This window comes from Phalacrocorax aristotelis, chromosome 3, assembly GCF_949628215.1.
Source record: "Phalacrocorax aristotelis chromosome 3, bGulAri2.1, whole genome shotgun sequence".
In the NCBI taxonomy this organism is placed as follows: Eukaryota; Metazoa; Chordata; class Aves; order Suliformes; family Phalacrocoracidae; genus Phalacrocorax; species Phalacrocorax aristotelis.
Window position 1 is genome coordinate 74,625,977 of NC_134278.1, and position 18,462 is coordinate 74,644,438.

Below are 18,462 nucleotides of genomic sequence, written 5' to 3' on the forward strand. Positions count from 1 at the left end.
TACTACAAAGGCACTATATAAATATGCTAGAAACGTGGAAGAAGATAGATCTGCTATTGCCTTCTTCCATATTAGAGAAACAAATACCATGGCTCCATGTGAAGATCACATTGCTTCAGAAATCAACTGTAATCACCACATTCTATTAAATCTATTTATGATATCTATTAAATTATATGGTTTCCTGCCTTCATATCTGTGATACTTTACTAGAGATAGGAACAGAACCATGTGCAGCTCTTTCCTTTTTCAAATCAATTCCAAGTATCTCCTATGGTTCAAAAATCTAGAGAACCTGTTTTGTTTTCAAGAAATTCTAAAATACAACTTGGGCTGTGCATTCTAAACATCCTCACTGTACGTTAGATTAGAAAAGCAGCAGTTTAGCCTAGCTACTCAGTTTAGCCTCCAGAAAAAAAAAAAAAGATATCTGGGTCTTAAACAAAGATCTCTACCTTTCCTTTGAGAAGCTTCTCTGAAAACACCTGCCAGGGAGATGCCTGCTCAACTGTGCAAGTGTGTCCATAGTCCGGGTCCCTCGCATTGAGGTAGCGATCGTTCCACTGCCATTTCTCTAAAATTAAACCCATGTTTCAAAAAAAAAAAATCCCAGAAGGTGAAATGGAGACTCATACACATATCCAGGAAGTTCACCACTATGTACCATAAACCTTCTATTTTGTAATAAGGGATTATTTTGCTCTTTTATATTTATGCAAACATCTCGTACATTTTTAGGAGCAAGGTGTGCCTGTTTGCCAGTTCTCCTCTCTCCTCCTCAGAAAGGGCTGAGATTCATGGGGGGTGGGGTGGGTGTGAAGCTTCCACTGCTTTCAGTAGGCAACAAAACCAAAGTTAACAGAAGCCCTAAAAGCTAAAGCAGCCCCTCACATTTTAAGTACTTCCCCCTCAAACCCAGCTATAGGGTTTGTCACATGAGAGGAGAGGGAAAAAAAAACCCAACCCATAGAATATGGTACGCACATCTCCGTAGGAGTCACGCTGACTTTCAGAACAAAAAGGCGGTTTTCCTTAGGAAGCATGAAGATGTCCATTCTGCGGCTTCTGTTATTAGTATGCTAACATATTATCAAGCTAGTTTTATCATCTTCTTCCACTCATCCTGTGGAAGTCTTTACAAATATAGTGTGATCAGTTTTTTTCAAAAGTCTGTTTTTAACTGTGACTACGCAATTTCATGGGCTGGCAAAATTTGAGTTGTTACACAACTGAAGGATAGAAAAACCCCCATAGTATTAAGCAATGAACACGTTTGCACGGAAGAGAGTGATTTCTTGAGTTACTGGAAGTAATTTTTTAAGTGCCTCTAATTTACAATGCGACTTAAAAATAGTTTTAAAGGGACTCAAGCTGGTATTTCAATAACTCTCAATTTCCTCCTTGCAGCGACAGCCTTAAGTCAGGAGAGAAGGTCTACAATTACCTTTTCTTCATGCTTTCACTCGCTTTCCCCGTGCCTCAAATCAGACTAAAGATTTGAATATAAGCTTTGCATATCTACTGATGAAATCGTCAAGATCTCTCAGAACTGCCAGAATAGATTTGATTTTTTCTTGCAGCAGAGAACAATCTTAGAATGTACGAAACTAATTTTTCTTGGGTTTTTTTTTTACAGGAAAAATCATGATAAGTCTATCTCAACATGCAACACATTTGATTTACCGTGGCAATAAATATTAGGAGGACTTTTTAAAGGCATTGTTTAATCTACTTTCATCAACTCAGAGTTTAGTCCAGCAGCTTTTAAGCTAAATTTTGACGATGCATGAAACTATTCGGAGCTGCTGATTCAATGTACAACACTCTGCACTTTCAGTTTTTCTTATGAAATATTTTATTGCATCTGTAGACATACATATGTGCAAAAAAGAAACTAACAAAAAAAAGTGTACACATTTTTATCAAAAGCATCGGTGAGTGCTAAGAATATGCAGACAAAATGAAATACATATTTTATTCTTCATTGGTTTATGCCCATACACTGACCCTCGGAGGTTTAGGGTATTCCTCTACAAATGCACAGTTCCACTGACTTGAATGGCAGCACCTACAGAGTAAACAGCTTTGTCTTCGTGAGTAGCACCAAAGCAGTAGTCATGGTGCCAGCTCAATACCCTCCTTTCTCCCACTTCGAGTTTGAACATTGGGTTGTTGGAGAGGTCCTCAGGCAAGCATAATACTGACATCATCAGGACATCACTGAATATCAAAATATCTTCTAGTTTAGAAGATTGGTGTTCCTCACTCTTCCATCTTATCGCAGACAGGTGCTTCAGTGAAAAGTTTCTGAGAAGAGTTATCTGTTTAGCCTCTATTTCTGTAAAAAAGCCTGTCTGGCTAAGAGCATTTCCCACTAGGATAGAAAAGCTTGGAAGCTGAATTTATTTTGCCATTTGGCTATATCAATATAAATAGTAAGAAATGTTTGGGTGTTTTTTCACATAGAAAATTAGTGTGCAAAAGATCAGAAGGGAAAAGTTTTGTTGCAATTAGTGCAGGAAGATGGCTATGCGCATCTCCCGAGGAAAACTCCCAAATGCAAAATATTTGAAATGTTTAAATATATTTATTAAAATAGGTACAAATAGGATCAGCGTTTAAAAAAAAAAAGTCACTAACTTCTGAAAAAATGTCCTGCATTAATTCAAAGGATAGCAATAGATCACAGTGTATCAGGAAGCCACCTAGAAATACTATAGTTGGAAAACCTCCAGAAGCAGGAGCTATAATTGCTCACCAGATCTTTTAAGAACAAGTTTCACTGACAACACTCAGTGGTTTCCAGGGTTGCAAATCTTCTATTCCCTCCTCATATTCCAAACCTACTACGCGCAGACTCCCCTCACAGAAAAGGAGTGATTACTTCTAAGCTTGAAAAGAGCACTGAAATGACATTAAAATGTTGTTTTCTTTCTTCTTCATGTGTACTGAACAAATATGTCTATTTCCTTTCCCAGGTGGAGATTTACTAATAATGGAGAAAAGTTGTAGTTTTTGTACACTGGTAAAATTGCATGTTAATAAATTTAATCCTTCATGTTATTCAAAATAGTTAACAAAAAATCCATATTCAATCAATGCTTATAAAAAAATAGAAGTCTATTGACAGGATAATCCTTCCACTAAAACTGCTTGTGTGTATGGGCCAGCACAGGAGACCCTAAAATGCTTTCTCCACCCCCTAAATGTTGTCTTCTTACAGGTGCTTCTGCAGAAGGCCACTGCATGCATCTCTTCTGGCTGAAGTGTTAATTGGCAGGAAAAAATGTATTAGCAGCATAAAAGCATGGCAGTTTTAAAATTGAGAGTACAGACGGTGGCTCAATTTAAAAGTCAGTGAGGTGCCTCAGTGTTGCAGTGCTTCTAGCCACCTGGACAAAGTTGCGGGTACTCAAAATGGAGAAAAACAATCACTTGCACACAGAGCAAAACATGCGTGTTATCATTTAAGATGCAGACACTTCTGCTAAGATTCATGACAGGTGGAAGTCAAGTTGAAATAGATACTAGTTCTGTGTCCTGCTCCTGCTGACAGCCTCAGTATTTTGTCAAATAAACAGAGCAAAAATCTGTTCAAGTATTTGCAGCAAGCAGGCTGCAAGCTAGTTAAAATGGAAACCTCCTGATTCTGTGGTGTATCGTGTCACCGCAGGCAGTAAGGCTGCACCGCCTGCAGACTCACTTTGACAAATAAGAATAAAGTTACATCTTGAAATTTCTTATCTTCCCTAGGCTGAGTTATCAGCCCATCATTCATTCCTCTTTCTCGCCCATCTGAAAAAAAAGTATTTCTGCAGAGACCTTCTTGCACCTCTAGTTACAGCAACCGAGTACATTTCAATTAAAAATAGATTAAAAATAATTTTATCGACATTTCTAGGAGCTCTCAAATAGAACAGCCTTCAGCACATTTAGGAAAAAGGCAATGAACAAAACCAACTGCAAAATAGTCCTCCCCCCATTTCTAGGGGTTGTCATTATAGAAAAGTCACTGGAAGGAACGCCTGATTTGAAGACATTGGAGTTGGTTTGTGATAGCTTCAGTGGGATGGTCACCTCCTGCAACAGGATAAGCAGCAGCAGAGGATTGTTCTGAGCGGGTGTTTTCTCCTGTATTCCAAAGCTTTTTTCACTTGCTCTTTAGCTTCTCCTACGTAGTCCTCAACGTTTTGCATATTTATCTCAATGACATCGAAGGTGTCTGCCTGTTCCTCCACTAGCAGGCCCACCTGCAGAAAAAGTTCGTGCACTTCCTTAATGCGACCTTCTAGCCTCACCAGCTCCTTATGACGTGTCTCGATTTCATTCAAGGCTGAGCGAGCCCCCTTAACATCTGACAAGAGATTCTCAGAGAAGACATCCCACTTGCCTTGCTCAATCATCTCCTCAATCTGGTTGCCAGAAACATCTTTGCCCATGATCTCTAGCTGCCGCTGAATTCGAATCTTGCAGTTCTCCCTTTGGTTCATCTCTGTCGCGTTGTATTCAAACATAGCTTCCTGAAATGCATGCATGAGGTCAACGTAGTGGTTCTTCGCTACCCTGGCAATGACAGACATAGCCCCGTATTTTGTTATTGCATCTTCGCTGAAATCTCTCATTATCTGGAGTTTTCTGTGGATGCTTTCTCCACGGGCCTTGATGTCTCTGGCAATACAATTAGTATCTCGTTTGATGCTACTAAGGCGGCGCATGGAAGTAAGGAAGCGTGTGTTTTGCTTTCGGAGCCGCTTGACGTCCTCTTTTAGGTGGTCATTTTCTGTCCGGATGTTCTCTATATCTTTATGAAGGATTTCCAAGGCATAATCAGTCTCATAAAGGAGAACATCATGGGGTGAATTTTCATCATCCTCATTATCAGAAAAATGTTGGTTGTGTAACCTGGCAAATTCACGCAGCTCATTTAGCCGGTCTTTCATCCTGCCTGTAAAACAGAGGCACAGGAGGAAAGAAGTTTAAAGTAAATAAAATACTGGTTTACAAGGGTTGAAAGTTCATCGCTAATAACTATATCATAGTTATAACTACATCATAGATGACATAACTACATCAAAGATAACCCAAAAATACCAGATTTTAAATTTGTGCCATGGTGATAGATCTCAGATCCAAAACTCTGGTGCTAGAACACTCTTCTAGAAATTACAAAGCTTAGAAACGAAAGAAGTACAGGAGAGAAGACAACAAATCCTGAAGACATATCCAAAAGAAAAATAAGACAATCCCCAACCCCCAAAAAATGCCAGTCTTCCACTTCGAGAAAAAAAGCACACTCTTGAGCAAATGGTGGGAAGCCTTCGGCTATCGGTATGTGTAGATGTGTTAGTAACTGGACGCTTCCCACCACTGCTCACTAGAGAAATCTCCTCTAGGTCTTGACCCTTCATTACACCAACTTCCCCAAATGTCACAGGTCCTCTGTCATTCTAAGCTTGCTTTTCCTGGGAGAAGAGCAGGAGGCCTCTCAGAAATGGCATTTAACAATACAGTTGGAAAAGAAAAGTTTTGGGAAATGGTGTGGAAAGTATCAAGAGAGAATTGGGGGGGGGGGGGGAAGGAAAGGCAAGCGTTGAGGATCTCCAGATGCCATCGACCATAGTGTACCAGGCATCAGACAAAACAAAACAGTGATAGCAGCATTTTATTAAGTAAAACCATCCACCCAACCCTTCTTTTTTGTAGGATGGAAACATTCTGCTGAAGGAATAAAGTAACACTGTTGTTATAGATCAGGGTCTGTTTTCTGTGTGTTTGCCTCAGACGTACTTAACTACAAATTTCATGAAAAAGCCACAGAATGAGTAATCTGTGCAGACCAGTTAAGTGGTAACAAAACATGTCTCCTTTAAGTATGTTGTTTACTTAAAACTCTAGACCTGAAGTCTTTGCAGAAAGTGAAATCTGAAAGCTTCAACAGGAGCCCTGCAGCAAGTGTTACAGCAAGCAGGAAGCTGAAAATTTCCCCCATCACAAAAGCTGTACATCCCATGACCTCATTTAAATTAATAAGAAAAAGAACCAAGTTAAGAAGCAGCACCAAGCAGGACATCTCCAGATCTCTGTGTTTGGAGGATTCATTTTTGTTTTTCCAGGAATTAAAGTATCTTCACAGCATTTACAAACATGCTATCCACTGTGAACGACACATCCCTTCATAGGATCATCAGTTATTCCCAGGTTAAGAAAAGTTGCATGTGTACGTACCCAGTATAATAGACCTAGATCTAATGCGAATTAAAACTGCAAGTTTATAATCCATTTCATGGGATTGTTAGATGTGTTAAAGATGTTAGGGAGGAGATGGGAAAAATTCCATCACAGACACAGCGTCTTGGGCTTGTATTGTTTGTTGGGGGTATATACTGGTCTTGAGAAGTGTCTTGATTAGGATCACATTTACATGGAAGTGAAAAAGTGAATTTCAACTGAAACCAATTCTTTTACAAGCAATGTAAACCATGAAAGTCCATTAATAGCCCAAGAGACGAGCTTTCATTCAGGAATCCATAACATATGAGATCATTGTTTGAATTTAAAACATAAGCCACATAGATTCAACCATATAAAGAAGCCATATAGAGGAAGCTTTAGGAAATGAAAGGTTTTCTACCGCCTCCCTCAGCAATAATAAAATCAACACTTTCACCTCATATCACAACGTCAAGATGAAAAATTGAAAAATCCCCATCTAAAAGGAAAAAAAAACCCTGTGTGGTGCAGCTTAAAAGCCAGGTTTACTCGGTTTTAAAACTGTATGGCCAGGTTTGCCTAGAGGCACTGAGCCAGTGAGAACACCTACCCTTCTTGTCTGGAAAAAGTGGACCATTTTCTAGACAGCACGGTGGAAAGGGAACAAAGGCATCTAGCAACCTCAGGATTATTTAGACCTCTTCTAATCACTAACTGTTTCTGAGATGCTTTTCGCCTGAAATGTAGACGTGGCTCTGAAAACCAGTCACGTTGCTCATCTGACTGCATTCCTGACTCTTACTGGCTTCCCTGGAGTTGATGGTCTTCCCACTTCTAGTCTGATCCTTGAACTGGCACGTGTTGTGTTTTGCAGTTTATTCTTTTTGTGTTTAGCCCCTACCTTTGGAAACAGCAAACAATGTTTTTGATGGCTTTAAAATGACAATCCACAGCAGCAAGGTACCGTTTCTGTAAACTAAATCATGTGTGTGCAGGACTATGTTGCCCTTGTGCTTACCGTTCCTTGACCTTGAGGAAAACTAAATTTCATCAGCCTTCCACAGAGAGCAGATTGACAACTGGCTCAACAATAATTACATTTTATTTTCTGTTCTTTCAAAGAAAAAACAAACAGAAAACCACATTGAGTAAGAGCTACTGCGTAACTCATAGTTTTGTAGGAATAGGCCTACCCTTCCTTCCCCCTACCCTCAAAAGCATGACTTGCAATTTATCTTTCTCACCCACAACTATTTTAAGGTGTTACATAAAAGAAAAACTAGGAAGAAATGGCGAAACAAATACATGATAATTCACAACATGAAAACACTAATGCTGTAATAAGTTCATGTGTATACTAATTCTGCAGCATCTCTATTTTTTAATACAACATGAAAGGTTAAAAAGTCAAACACTAAAAGAAGAGTAAGGAGCTGTCAAGTGTGGCCTCAGATTGCACCATGATGTTGCCTACACACAGGAAGATCATGCAATTAAACACTGGCCCATGTCCTATCACTTCCACCAAGCCTCTGCCTACAGTCTGTATGTGCTGGATAAAAGTTGTACGATCTAAAATCTAACATTCACCATTCAGTTCATTTGCTATGTTATTATTGTTCATTTCCTCAGGGATTTCTCCTGTGAAATTTCTGGAAAGCTCCATAAACTTGTACCAGTCTTCTGGGGGAGGGCAGATCTAACAGCCCCATCCGCAGACACAGGTTTCAGCCTGGAGTGATTAAGGACAACACTGTTACTCTTGATGAGTTCTGACGCCCACTTGAGACACCTGAAACACAGTTCTTTGTACCTGATATGTTCAGAAGTCAGGTCCTTCTAACTTTGGTCGCTGCTGCAAGCCTTAGGCACTTTGCTGAGTACAATCGCGAAGAGACAAGATGGACATCAGTGAATGAACACATGGATCGAGGTCACTTGTGAGAAGCTCATCTCCAATGAGATGTACAGCATCACTCACGATCTCCGTGATCCAGCAGATCCAGTAGCACCCAATTCTAAATGTGAACAGAGGGATCAAATTACAGTTGCACTGACAATCTTCAACCCAGGGTTGCTCTAAAAGCCTACGTTATTTGAAACTACATACCAAAACTTACATTCAAGGTGGCCAACATTAGCATCTTTTAACTCTGCATTGATGACTTGTACCTGTCAGGGTAATGGTTCTACAGCTGAAGTGATTGCTCTTTTTGTCCTAACAAATGGATGCCATCTCTTCAAGCCTGACTTCAGAGCCCTGCAAAATCAGGGACTTTTTGACATCTTCTCTCATTCTCCCTGAGTCCTGTCTTTTTCTCTCTCTTTCTAAAGTGCATCACCTAGCCTGCTTCTCACTTCATTTTCAAGACGCTTATCTACTTGCAGTGTCTGGACAGGATGGAGGACAGGAAGAAAATTACTTTCTGCCTGTATTTCAGCATCATATTAGGCCACAAACACCACAAATTGCAGAGGACACTTATTCTGCTTTATGCCAGAGCATGCTCAGTTACTCTGTAGGTTAACGTTTGTAGTATTTGGCCAAAAAGATCTGTGAGGTTCAAAAAAATGATTAGATTTCAGCTTCCTTGAGAACCCTTTGCTCAAAGAACTAGATCTTCCCAAGAGAAGGACAATAACTTTCAAGCATTTCTTCCATAGTGTCAGGGGCAGAACTGACACTAAAGAGCTGAAACAAATGAACAAACAAGCATGGGAGAGCAGGGGGGAACAGCCATTTGAAAAACTTCAGCCTGACAGATCAGTGTTTAGAGTTGACTTCCTTTATCAGATGCTGCTGTTACTCAGGAAAGTTTGCATCTACTTACATGTTGATAGGATGTTGTTAGGGATAGCCTCAGCACTCAATCTTTAAAATGAGCAGCAATCTCTCCCTTAATATAAGGCCCAGTGCAGCAGTAGAAGTTGGGCTCCCTGGCTAGAAAGCAGCTCTTGCAGAAAAGGACCCTGGTGTGCCGGTGGACATCAAGTTGCACATGAGTCAGCAATGCGCCCTTGTGGCAAATGAGGCCAGCAGCGCCCTGGGCTGGAGTACCAGAAGTGGTCGAGGGAAGTGACCCCTCCCATCTGCACTTCGGGGTCCACATCTGTAGTGTTGTGTTGGTGCTGGGGCTCCCCGGTGCAAGAGTCATGGACACACTGGGGTGAATCCCGGGGAGGCCACCGAGATAGTCAGAGGTGCTGGAGCACCTGACGTAGGAGGAGAGGCTGAGAGAGCTGGGAGTGTTCAGCCAGGAAAACTGGAAGCTCAAAGGAGATGTTGTTACTGTCACCAGCTGCGTAATGCAAGGGTAGACCCTTCAGGGAGGTGTACAGCAACAGCACGAGAGGCAACAGACACAAGTGGAAACAAGGGAAAAGCCAGCCACATCGCAGAGGGGGAAAAAGGGAAAGAAAAAACTTTCAGAAACACTGGAAAAGGTGCCCAGAGAAGTTTTGAATCTGCATCCTTGAAGATATTCAGAACTCAACTGGACATGGTCCTCAGCAACCTGAACTACCCGTGTGTGTTTTGAGGGGGGCTGGATCTAGTCCTCCAAAGGTCCAGTCTAAATTGTTCTAGTACTCAGCCTTAGGTCAAAAGTTTGCTAATTTGAATATGAGCGCTAAATATATTCAAGTACTTGCACAGGTTTATTTAAGATACATCTAAGATATTCGAATATCAAGACACCCACTACTCTGGAGTATCAGCCCCAAGTGTATAAAAACCTTAATTCTAAGAGTGTGTGTTTTAATAGATTAGCTGTCAGTTTGATTTTATTTTAAAATACTGTGTATATTCAGACTGGAACATGTACTTCCATGTTTGTATTTTGGGACTAGATAAATCTGTCCTTGTAAAAACCAAGTTCCTTCTGCAGTCCATCATGGTGTGTACACCCAAACACACACTCACACACACAGGAAATACAGGCCAGGTAATGACTACGGAGGTTACAACTTTGAAACCAGATACCCACCAAGTATGGTCAGCTGAGGACATGTTCGCTACTCATCTCTTCATGTTATCATACTACTTCTTGGTATTAATCACCACAATGATTAGCTTTCCCATGATGCATGAGGAAAGACACAAGCTGTCCTGTTGCAATAAGACTGCAGCTCCACACAACTCTGCATGACATGGGATTTCAGACAGGAAAGGAAATCCACTCTGAAAATCCAACACTGTGCATATACACAAACCCCCTTTCTGTTAGCCCCATGTACATACCAATAGGAGTCCTGCATAGCATATTTCCATTGCTGTGCTAACGTTCTGCAGCCTGCTATCTACATAGAAATAACTTAAGGATGAAAAGTTATTTCTACAGTAACGAACGAGTTGCACACCTGTATTTATTTCAGGTCTAACATTTGTGTATCCACACCACTGAGTTTAGGGACAAATGGTGAAATAAAGCAGCAGTTTCAGCACAGCATCCATATTTCATCACCAGCAGCTGGGAAGGAAGCCAGTGTACACTTTTTCTTTTTACAGCATTCGTAAAAGGCAGTTAATACCAGCTTGTGGATTACCAAAAGTCTAGTCAGTAACCTTTTCGGCCTTGAGTAGGACCTTACAAGATGAAAGTTGTACTGCAGTTGAAGTAGCCTATTTAAGGAACAACAGGTATTTCAAAACAAGCCAGCTAAAAATTATTTCTATCAGCAGTTCTTTTCCTCAGAAAGTCCTTTTGTGCTCCACTACGAACCCACATGGATCATCCTGCCTCTGAATGACATGCGCTCTTGGTTGCATGACACACAATAGATGTGACCCAAGAAACAAGTGGTGAACAATTAGGAAAGAACCTGCTCCTAGGCAGAATTACTTCATAGCCAAGTGTGCGTCAGCACATTCCAGTAGCTTCCCACACTGCTTGTAGGGGATGCAGTGCTGATGGAAATCCACTCGGACTAGCTGAGTCGGACACGCTCCATTACAAGGCAAATAGCGTGCTGCTGTAGCACAAAAAATGCAAGTCACATATAGGTAAAAGAAGTGTTAAACGCAGCTGAAGCCTTTCGTTTAAGAGTTGGAGTCTCAGATTTAATCACCATTTTCTAGTATCTTCCTGTTTTGGAAACAACTGTCTTAGAGCAGATTTAATAGTTTTGCCTGCTATCTGTTGTCCAAAAATAGATTTGACAGTATTAATTAACTTGGAAAACAGACTATTGTTTACAACAGGTTCTCCTCTTTCCAAAAGAGCTTCTAATTGACTCATAGCAGAGTGCTAGTCATCTTTTCAGACCAAACTGCCTGTCTCCCCAGTCATGCCCATCACTGGTGGAACAGCAGGCTCAAATTTCTCAAATCACTCCTCTTTTTTGTTTTTTTTTTTTTCTTCTCATCTATAAGAGCTCAAGGAAGCACCAAAAATCATAATCTAATGATTAGAACAGATTGCCTTCTGGAGCTGTTTTAAGATCACATCTGTGTATTAAATCCAATATTATAAACAATGACAGAGATCAGCATTTAAAAATCTTTTTGTGGCCTCACTGAAAGGAAGTTATCTTCTCTGGAGTTTCTTGGATTGGGCAATGTTTAAAAACAGACAAAATGTATTCAGGATTGAAAATAACATCAGTTAACACAAAACACCAGTTACAAAACTACAGAAATCCAGCAAGAAGCCGCAAAGGTATCTGAAGACTGGTAGTGAAGACACTACCCAGTTCACACTGCAGTCTGAGTACAGCAGAACACCTCCTTTATGCTTTCTATCACCCCAGTGAGAAGTGTATGCGGTTGCAAATATCTCAGGGCTGAAGTGTCAGCCTCTCCCTTGGTACCAGATCAAGTGATTTACTATAAGGGATATATGCAGAGAGGTAGGGATGGCTCCATTCTTTGCAGGCTATTTCTGCAGTTGTCTGAATCTCTAAGTCTGCAGTGCTTCCCTTCCTACCATAAAGGCTAGGAAAGGCCTAGGGGAAAAAATGAACATTCAAGTAGTTTGTTGCCTCTAACTCAAAGTAATGAGGCAATAATTGCGTGAATACTGATAGCTTTGGAGGTTCTTTGACTTAACACAGATTTTTTACCAGTATTCAATATCTTCACTATAAAGTAACTCAAGTTTTGTACCACAGCATATTGGAAATTCAAGGATCTAGGGTGCATCTCATACCTCCTAGAGGTATTCAATAAGGTTAACTATTTTGGTGTTTTCCACAGACTGGTTATCAGGTTTTCCAGACACCAGTATCAAAACTAGGAGAAGCTGCTGGCACATATTAAATGCACACAAAATATGCATTTCATTTTTCACATATATGGGAAGAGACTGGCAAAAAATTCTGAAGTTTTAACTTGTTATTACACAGTAGCACATACTAAGTAAATGCTGCTCTTGCATTGGAGAGGACAGCATGTTGTACATAGGTTGACTGCTACTATTTACCGGGTAGTCTACATTTTCATTGGAGAGCTGTGGATCACCACTGACAAGTGTTCAGTCCTGGATAGAAAATAAGATGGATTCACAGTATCTTGAATTTTCCTCAGAAGTCACACTAAGAGCAACTGGATATAGATTTGGCTTTGTTTGGCTGGGGAGCCCGTACCCACGCTGTAAATAAAAAAAGTTTCTCCATCTTCACTACACGGCCCACTGAAAAGTGTAAGTCTTCAACTGCCTTGTCTGAACCCCTTCCCAAAATTGCTGACTCTCTCCAGCAGTCGTCGTGCTTCTGTATACGAACGGAAGTTAAGGACAGGAAAGGCTAATGTAGCCACTTCCTTTTCCTAAGGGTGCTAGAAACAGAATATATCGTTAGCAGCTGCAGATATTGAAAACCTGCTAAATCCTTGGAATCCTTGAGACCTGTGAGCTGACTCCGATCGGTTTTAACATGCACAGCTTGCTAAAATAGTAGATGAACATGCACAGGACTGTATTTTACCCAAGGAGGCGGGGAAGAGTCCCACCATCGCTCCCCCTTCAGTGCTTTTCAGTACATGCAGCGCACTGTCGGCTAGCTACTGCAGCATGCCCGTCCTTCCTGCCATAGGCAAAACTAAGGTCTTCAGGTAAGAATTGGCCTGGACGGAGACAAGGGGAGTGTGAACTGTACCTCCATGGGCTTAGCAAATAGCTCAGACGGAACCATACCACTAGCATAAACAGTGAGATGGCCATCCACGCATTTCTTGGCAATTACTACAGCTCGGCATCGTTATGAGTCACTGCGCAAGGAAATCAGGCGACGGACTCACAGGCAGTGCTGTCACTACAGTGCCGTGAGTATATACATTATCTAATTAATCACCTTGGCTACCCTGAAACACACTGGCTCAGCAAAATAGCTATGTACCTAGCACATTAATATAACTAATATTGCTACCACACAGTGGTATTTATAAGTGATTATGACATTATATTGGCATCCAAGTAGAAACATGAGGTTGCATGTGATCATCAGTCAGAAGCAACATGTTCTACAGACATTTTTAAATTAGCACAACCAGCATTCCTTTTTAAAATACACACATATTTAAAGTTCGCAATACAGTTTTACAATCTGAGATCAAGTACTCTAAAGGGATTTTTTTAAAGTAAAAAGTTTAATATGGGGTGTTTTATTGGTACTTGTTCACATGGGCCAGTACACATGAGGCTCAGTTCTGGATCCTACTGCAAAATCCATGCAATTGGACCAAAATAGTTTCAGTCAGGAAATAACCTCCACAGCCACACATGCATACCCACAGCCTCAGCCCCAGGACATGTCAGGCACTGGCAGGCTTTATGGCAATTACTCTACACTACTTAGCAGTCCGTGGGTGTTTACAGGGCCATTCAAAGTACCAGTGAAGTTGAGACAAGATATAGAAGTAATTATGGACACACTGGCCAGTGGTACTTAGAGGATATGTTTCTGACTGGGCATATCCAAAGCTCATGCAAGGTTTATTCTTGCGTTCAAAAATAAGTGGTTTGTCACTAACACAAATACGGCACAGAGGAAAGGCATGGCAGGAAAAGCAGGATAATTCAGTACTTTCTTGGCTTTTGGGAACGTGAGTTTGTCAAGAATAATCTTGGCAACTAACAGGTTAACTGTCGTAGTAGATATAGCAAAAGCTGCACGCATGATAAGCCTTCTGCAGTCAAGATATGTGACATCATTCCCGCTGTGATAAACTACAGAAATACGGTCTAGATGAGAAGTGCCAAACACTGTGTGATAGGCCAGATGAGATTTCAAGATGCCTGACACAATCAGCAAAAGCTATCAAAACCGATGTAGAAACTGAACTGCATTGCTCCCCTCATGCAAAGCCCCATGCCGGCTCCCCAAGGTGGGTTTCCAGGAGCCAGTCCTTGGCAGGAGTAGCGCTGCCGCTCACCTGGGAATGATGTTACTCACCAGAGATGGCTCATGCGGGGGCGACGTCTTGGGGGGCGGTCCAAAATGCAAGTGTAACTAGAAATGGCTTCTCTGCAAAACTGCAGAAAAATGGTAACCCCACATTTGGTGCTGAGATGAGCTTATTGGATCAAATTAGCATTGCCTCAGTAATTTCTGCACTGTGCTTTGTCATCCCTGCACTACAGGGATGACCAAAGAGTCAAAGAAAATTGATGGGCCAGATAAAAGATAATGGAAAGTGTAACTGGTCCGGCACCTTCATACTTGGCACAGCAGTTGTCTCCTCACCGTCAGAACTGGTTTTGAATATGCCAACATTATGATTGGTTTCTGTCACACTCAGAGATTATCCTTATTTTCCATCAGCAACTTGGAGAGCAGAACCAAACATGAGCCTGTACAGTCTCCAGGTGACGCTGAACTGGAAGGAAGTGGAAGCAAGCATTTGGTGGTGGAGGGGAGGAGAAATTATGGGAATTTAAGATGATCTTGGCAAATAAGAGAAGTACTAACAAAAAAAAAAGTAAAATAAAAGGAAATTCAAGAGAGACGAGCCTGGTATGGAATAGTATGTACCAGTAATCGTACTAGGAAAGTCAGAGCATACTGGGCACTGTCTCCAAACAGTTTAGAAAATACAACCCTGGATGAAGAGGAGTTGAAGGAATTACATTCATTTCATGCAGAAGACCAGGGAGAGAGACACAGCACTCTAACATATAAAATGAATTTATAAAAAGAGAAATGATCAGTTTGCTCCCTTTGTTGACATTGGAAACACATGAAGTAAACCATTTGTTTCACACAATAGATCTATGTTGAACTAGCTGTGACTAGCTGAAAATCAGACCATTTCTCTGCGGGAGCACTGTGGGACCCTCTTCCTTAGAGGACAGAGAGAGAGGCTACAGAAACCTCTCTCAGGTCTGGTTTAGGTGTACTGCTACAATGCACCGAATGGATTAGGCAACGTCTTACAGTCTCCCCATGGCCCTGCATTTCCATGACTTGTTCGGTGCCCTCGCTCCTGGTCTCAGCATGTGTCCAGCACAGGGTACGTGTGAGCACAGGCCCACTACCGTGCTGGGGAGCAATTTGGGTGACTCTTTTCACCTAGCAGATTCTTTTCCCCCTCTATTATTTCTGCACCAGCAGCAACTACCATTTCTCCCTTTTGGAGCAGATCATGGTTACTGTTATAATATGATGGAAGGTGTCAGACATAGAGCCTAACCCCGCAGCACCCAAAATCTCCAAGACTTTGATATAATACACAGTTGTGTTCCATAGCATCATGTTTCTCTGCAGTGCCCAGAAGATACTGTTATCATATTATCCCCATTTTAATGTCTCACAGAATCTTATGTACCATACTTAGCTTCTTCATGAAGATCTCTTACAACAACAGAGGTTGACTTGCAGTTTTAGTCTCAGCCAAAACAGCAGATACATTTGCCACATGACTTAACATTCAATTTCGGTTTCAGAGCAGTGGTCATACAAGGCAGTCCGTGAAAAAAAAATAAGGTGAGAAGAAGGTCATCAAAGGTGCCAGGCATCTAAACCATCCTTTCCTAAGGTTGATCTTTAGTTTGTTCGTCTGTTAGACTTTTGGTCTGTTTTGAATAAAAAAAAAAGTTACGCTCATCTTGTAGTCCCACCACTTCCATATAAAACTATGTAAATAGCGAGTAACACCATTGGTGAGAAGGCAGCATCCTTCAAATTGTCTTAAAAAGTCATGTACTGCCATCTGACAGCTTAAAAACGCGGTTCCTAAAATACGATCCAAAGAACAGGAGCAAGAAGTATGAATGTCTGTTTTAGGCCAGTCATTTCCTTTCCTGGTATCACAGTTACATGCATCATGTTATTTCAGACATACATGGGTACTAATTCTAACTGGTAGGAAAGGAAATTAATATCAATTAATAGGAAGCAATCAAAGAACGCTAACTTTGGTACCCACTCGCAGATCTGGCCCTGATGATGCCCAAGAAAGGAGTAAAAGTTATATTTTGCATATAAACCCGATTTTCTACAAAATCGACTCTGAAGCTATTCATAACCACATATAAGCGTATTCATAACCACATATGAGCACTGCGAATGAAATGTCAATACTCGTTAAGCCAGACAAACGAGGCAGCTAAAAATGCAGCCACCCGTCGGGACTGGACGAGGAGACTCCTATTTGAAAGCGCCTCTGGTTTTCCCTCACCCTGCGCAAAACCGAGCCGCCCCCTTTGCCCCTCGAGGGACCGGAGCTACCCAAGGGCAGCTAAGGCATCCCCAGACCCAAAAGCCCGGTCTCTGTCCCCTGCCGTCCCTTCTGCCGCCGGGCTTCAGACTTCCCCTCTCGACTCAAACGGGGCAGTTTCGCTTACTCGTATGCAAAACCGAGCTGCAAAGCGCTCCAAAACCCCCGCGGCCCGCCCCGCCTCGCCGGCAGCGCTGGGCTGCGCTGGGCTGGATGCCGAGCACCGGCCACGCACCGGGACTCCCCGCCGTGTCGGGGCAAGTGACGGGCTGGCCGCCCCCGCCGGAGCCCAGCGCCCGGCCCAGAGCTGCCCTCCCTCCCGAAGGAGCCGGGGAGCCCGGCTGACGCTGAGCGCGCCTCGGGGGTACGGCAGGGCTTCCCTCCCGGGAGGCGACGGCAGCCCAGCCCGGCCGGTTCCTGGAGGGCAGCGCCGTCTCGCCCCCCCGCATCCCGGCAGGTACTCACCCCGAGCAGGAGAGGACAGTGCGGGACGGGACGGGACGGGCTCCCCCCACGCCGCTCCCCGAGGTGCCGCTGCCGCCCCGGCGTCCGCGCCGTCGAGGCAAGCACTGGTCCCCGCGAGCGTCCCGCCCCCGCCGCTCGGCGCACCCGCCTATTGGCTGCCAGAGCGGGGTGATTTGCATGGCGGCGCCCCGCCCCTTGGTGGGCTGTCAATCACCGCCGTCGAGGGGCGGATGGAGGGGCGGCCGCGCAGGCTGGGCGCCCTTCTTTTTCCTTCTCGTCCTCTTGCTCGTCGTCTCCCTCCCCCTCCGTCCCCTCGGGGCGGCGCCCGGCTCGCACCACCTCCTAGTGGGGGGAAAGTCCGCCCCGTGAGTGCTGGGAAGCGTGGGTGGGCTGAGGTTGCCCGTTTCTTCGCCGCCGTCCCCAGGGACGCCCCTGCCCTTTCTCGCCCTCGCCTCCCCGGCGGGAAGCGGGGGCTTTCCGACCCCCGCCGCCTGCCTGGGAGCGGGGTGACGGGGCGCTCGGGGCCTGCGGTCAGGCCCCGGGAGCTGAACCCGCGGGGGCGGTCGGGGCACGGCGGCGGAAAGAGCGGGACGGGGGCGCGTCCCCGCCTCGCCTCGGCCCCGGCCCCGGACCCCCGGCCGCTGTTTGATGCAGCACCGTCTGTCCCGTCCTGCCGGCCTGAGCCGTGTGTGATGAAACAGGACGTCAAAGGAGCTGCTGGGAACGTAATTAAAACAACGTGCTGCTGCCTAGTGCGGGCAAGCAGAGGGGTGCGCTTTGCGCGGTGCTTCAGGGTAAGGGTCAAATCTAGCACGGTTTTGGGTGGTAACTTCGACTCTGATAACTTAGACCATTCCTGGGAAAAAACCCACCTTCCCTGTCATTCTAACTTTAAAACAAAACAAAACAAAAAAACCCCAAACAAATAAACAAAAAAACCCAAACAAGCCAACAACAAACCCACAACTTCAGTCACACAATTTTTAATACACGCTAATAATACACATTAATCAGCCACACAAGTAGTTATAGAGGTTGTTCAAGTTGTCCTGAAATAGGAAGTTTTTGCTTTTCCTGAACATTTTGGATATGTATTTGGGTGTACTTTTTCCCACCTTTCACTGCAAAAACATTGA

At 43.3% G+C, this 18,462-nt stretch overlaps 1 protein-coding gene across 1 annotated transcript; it reads right to left on the minus strand.

Moving 5' to 3' along the window:
• Positions 1 to 2,940: 2,940 nt before the first annotated feature.
• Positions 2,941 to 17,405, minus strand: STX11 (syntaxin 11). Its single transcript, XM_075088023.1, has 3 exons — positions 17,327 to 17,405; positions 8,024 to 8,228; positions 2,941 to 4,945 (listed from the first exon to the last, which is right to left on the minus strand). The coding sequence occupies exon 3, from the start codon at positions 4,938 to 4,940 to the stop codon at positions 4,074 to 4,076; it is 867 nt and encodes a 288-aa protein (XP_074944124.1). The 5' UTR covers positions 4,941 to 4,945; positions 8,024 to 8,228; positions 17,327 to 17,405; the 3' UTR covers positions 2,941 to 4,073.
• Positions 17,406 to 18,462: the final 1,057 nt, after the last annotated feature.

What these genes read in the sequence shown, in the direction of transcription:
- STX11 (XM_075088023.1), bottom strand. Translation starts at nt 4,940, where the DNA reads ATGAAAGACCGGCTAAATGAGCTGCGTGAATTTGCCAGGTTACACAAC.